This window comes from Cyprinodon variegatus, unplaced genomic scaffold, assembly GCF_000732505.1.
Source record: "Cyprinodon variegatus isolate N-32 unplaced genomic scaffold, C_variegatus-1.0 Scaffold1114, whole genome shotgun sequence".
NCBI classification, from domain to species: Eukaryota; Metazoa; Chordata; class Actinopteri; order Cyprinodontiformes; family Cyprinodontidae; genus Cyprinodon; species Cyprinodon variegatus.
Window position 1 is genome coordinate 5,498 of NW_015151567.1, and position 2,963 is coordinate 8,460.

At 40.7% G+C, this 2,963-nt stretch overlaps 1 protein-coding gene across 1 annotated transcript in view; it reads right to left on the minus strand.

Moving 5' to 3' along the window:
• The window catches only part of LOC107101563 (lysine-specific demethylase 4A-like), a 45,511-nt gene that overhangs the window by 4,284 nt on the left and 38,264 nt on the right, over positions 1 to 2,963 (minus strand). The window contains 1 exon segment of the mRNA XM_015400517.1: positions 1,108 to 1,226. Coding sequence (XP_015256003.1) covers positions 1,108 to 1,226 — 119 coding nt within the window.

Consider the following 2,963-nt stretch of genomic DNA (forward strand, 5'->3'; position numbering starts at 1 on the left):
AGATGTGTCTAGTAGTTCGCATTGAGTTAGCTTGTAAAGCGGGGAGAATGGCGCTAGGCTAACCGCAACGTGACGTCACTGCCGGAAGATTTCAGGAGGGAGGGGCTACTATATTTGGGCAAAAATGGCCGCTCCCAGACTCAGTGATTGCAACGGAAATCTGTGTTGTTGTTTTTTTTACCGATTAACGCTAATTTCATTACATCATTCCTTGCTTATCAGACTTTACCTTTAAATAGAATTCAACTTAGTGTTTCTACTGCATTTTGCACCGCATCTATTTTCTGAACTGCTCTGAACTTTCCACATCAATGCCCTTTTGCATCATGTCACTGTTTACATTTTCATCAATGCTGCACTTTATAAAAGGAAATGTTGATTTTACTGCGAAGCTGCTGCTCATTTACGGCCAGAAAGCTGTATGTAACAAACTGTCGTTTGGTAAACACACTGTGTATACAAAATGACAATAAAGTTTGTCAGTTCAGCATTATCAGGTGGAGGATGGCCCAGAGAGGGGAGGAACACGATGGGCACTAAACACTCAGGCTGCGGCAGCATCTTGATGATGAATCATGGTTTGGTAGGAGTGCTGCAGCAAACAGGAATGCAGCTAAAATGCTAAGGCTGCTTTAATTACTGCCTCCTTTTCTGACCCACATAGGGAGAGGCTGGGAGCTGCTGCTTTTAAGGGCGCCTCCCTAAACATTCCAGGAACAGACCTGGAACAATTTTAGAAAATCAGTTTTATCATCATTTATGTTGTCCTGCAGCCGAATCAAACGAGATAAAAACCAAGGACTTGGTCATCGATCCTGCTTTCACTCGCAGTAAAGCGCCGCTTTTAACTGAGCTGCAAACGCTCACAGTTGGGAAAGGTGAACTCTGGGCAGGAGGTGAAGGTTTGCACAGAGAGGCCTCTGAACCTTTTGTTACTGAGTGGAGGCTCCGTTAACCAAAGGAGTGAAAAATAAAAGTCTGAAAAGTTCATTTTGGGGAAAAATCAGATTTATTTATTTTTTTAAAGTAGTTCAAGGATCTCATTTATACAGCTTAGGTACTTCCATTTCAACTCGAAGGCTGTGATCATCCCTCAGAATAACTGACCAATGCGTACAGGGTGCGCTCCTGTTTGGAGACGAGGAAAAGAGCGACGCAGGCGGTGAGGTGGGAAACTGAAGCGACGCAGATTCCTCTCAGATATTCAATTTCACTCAACATCAAACCTGAATCATAGGTTGTCTTAAGTATTAAAAATCACCGGAAAAATGGCCGCTCCCAGACTATCGCGACGAAAAATATTAACATTTTTTACTGATTAATGATAAATTCATTAAATCACTGCGAACGTATTAGTTTTAGGTATAAATAATGATCCATTGATTATTTCTTCATGACCGGACTTTTCCTTTAACACAAATGATGACAATACCTCCAGTTCCATTCCAAATGAGCGCAAAACAATGTTAATATTCTGCTAATTAAAAAAAAAAAAAAGCAGTATTTTCATCAAGTAAAAAAAATATAATCAAAATACACGTAAATATATTGTTCATGTGATAAATCCCAAAACAACAGCAGCCGATGTAAACAGAGATCTAATGCTCATATAAGGTAAGAATTTTAATGCAACTGAATAATCACCTCAAAAGGGTAAAAATCTTTTATGAAAAAAATATAGTTTTTTTTAGAAATAGAAGTGTTTTCAATTAGGTCATTAATTTCCTTAATTACAATTTGATGTTTTAAGGAAACGCAGGTTCTGTGAACATGTGGCTAATGCTGTGGGATGGGTGCGCTGCCACAGCTGGAGGACCTTAAAGAGACGGCGTTTCCAGGTGTCAATACATTTCCAAGCCCAGGATGTTGACCGGCTTATGGCCTGCAGGATTTAGACGTTTCAACAGTCAAACCCTGATGATTTAGAGGAGAACTCTCCAGCCTGATGATCAGCCTCCAACTGTGATCAGCTGTGCTGCATCAGGGAAACATCTAAAAGCTGCAGGACGCCAGCCTGACCGGCTTTGACCAGCCCTGCTGTGAGCAGGTGCAGCCGGGATCCAATAAGGAGAACTTTGTGCTGCTGAGTTTTATAAATATGGACGTGTTTTAGTGTTTTTTCACTTTTAGGAATTAGACCCCCTTGTTTCTTTTATCCACTCTTCAGAGTGTTTTGAACTCGACTTTTTCTGAGTACACAGTAGAGGCAGACGGATACATGGCACGCCGCTTTGTTTTCTCAGCTGATACTAGCATTTGTTTTTTTACTTCATGTCACTTTCCCCTTAGGGGGCAGCAGAGCTCTTTAGGACCCCAAAAATTGGAAAGCCCTGGAAACAACCCCTGACCAGTCCACTCCAAGCCCCACCCCTTTCTCCCAACCCAGAAACACTGTTCTTGTTCTCTATTAACTAACGTCCACCTCATTTTGGGAAATTCTCGTCCTATTTTGCATACCCAAATGGAACAGCAAATAACTAAGGAACTGTAAGCCAAAATTACATGCATAATGTATTATTTGAAAGCTAAAAACCTCTAGTTTGGGTTAGTAGAACACTGACCAACCTGCATCAGTTCAAACATGACTAAAAGTTGTTTTTTTTTATTCTCGGAAATGATAGGTCTTTTTTGAACAGCAGTAATAAAGACATTCCTGAGAAAAAGGCAGGTTTTATTGTATTACATTTGTTCTACATCATGTTAACCATAAATGCAGAAAACTTCAGACCTCTAGCTATAACAGTTCCAGAACTGTGGGGTTTGGGACTTTTGGTTCCAAACCTTATTTCATTGGCTACAAAGCCCAACACCCCTCCTGGTCTTAACCAATATCAGCACAGAATTATAACGTGTAAAATTGCGCATCTCTGGCTGACAAGAAGTGAACCGGAAGTGAGATTACGGCGACTTTTTCTGGATCAACTCGCGTCATAAAAATATGCAGACAGTCGTGTTTTGTAGAT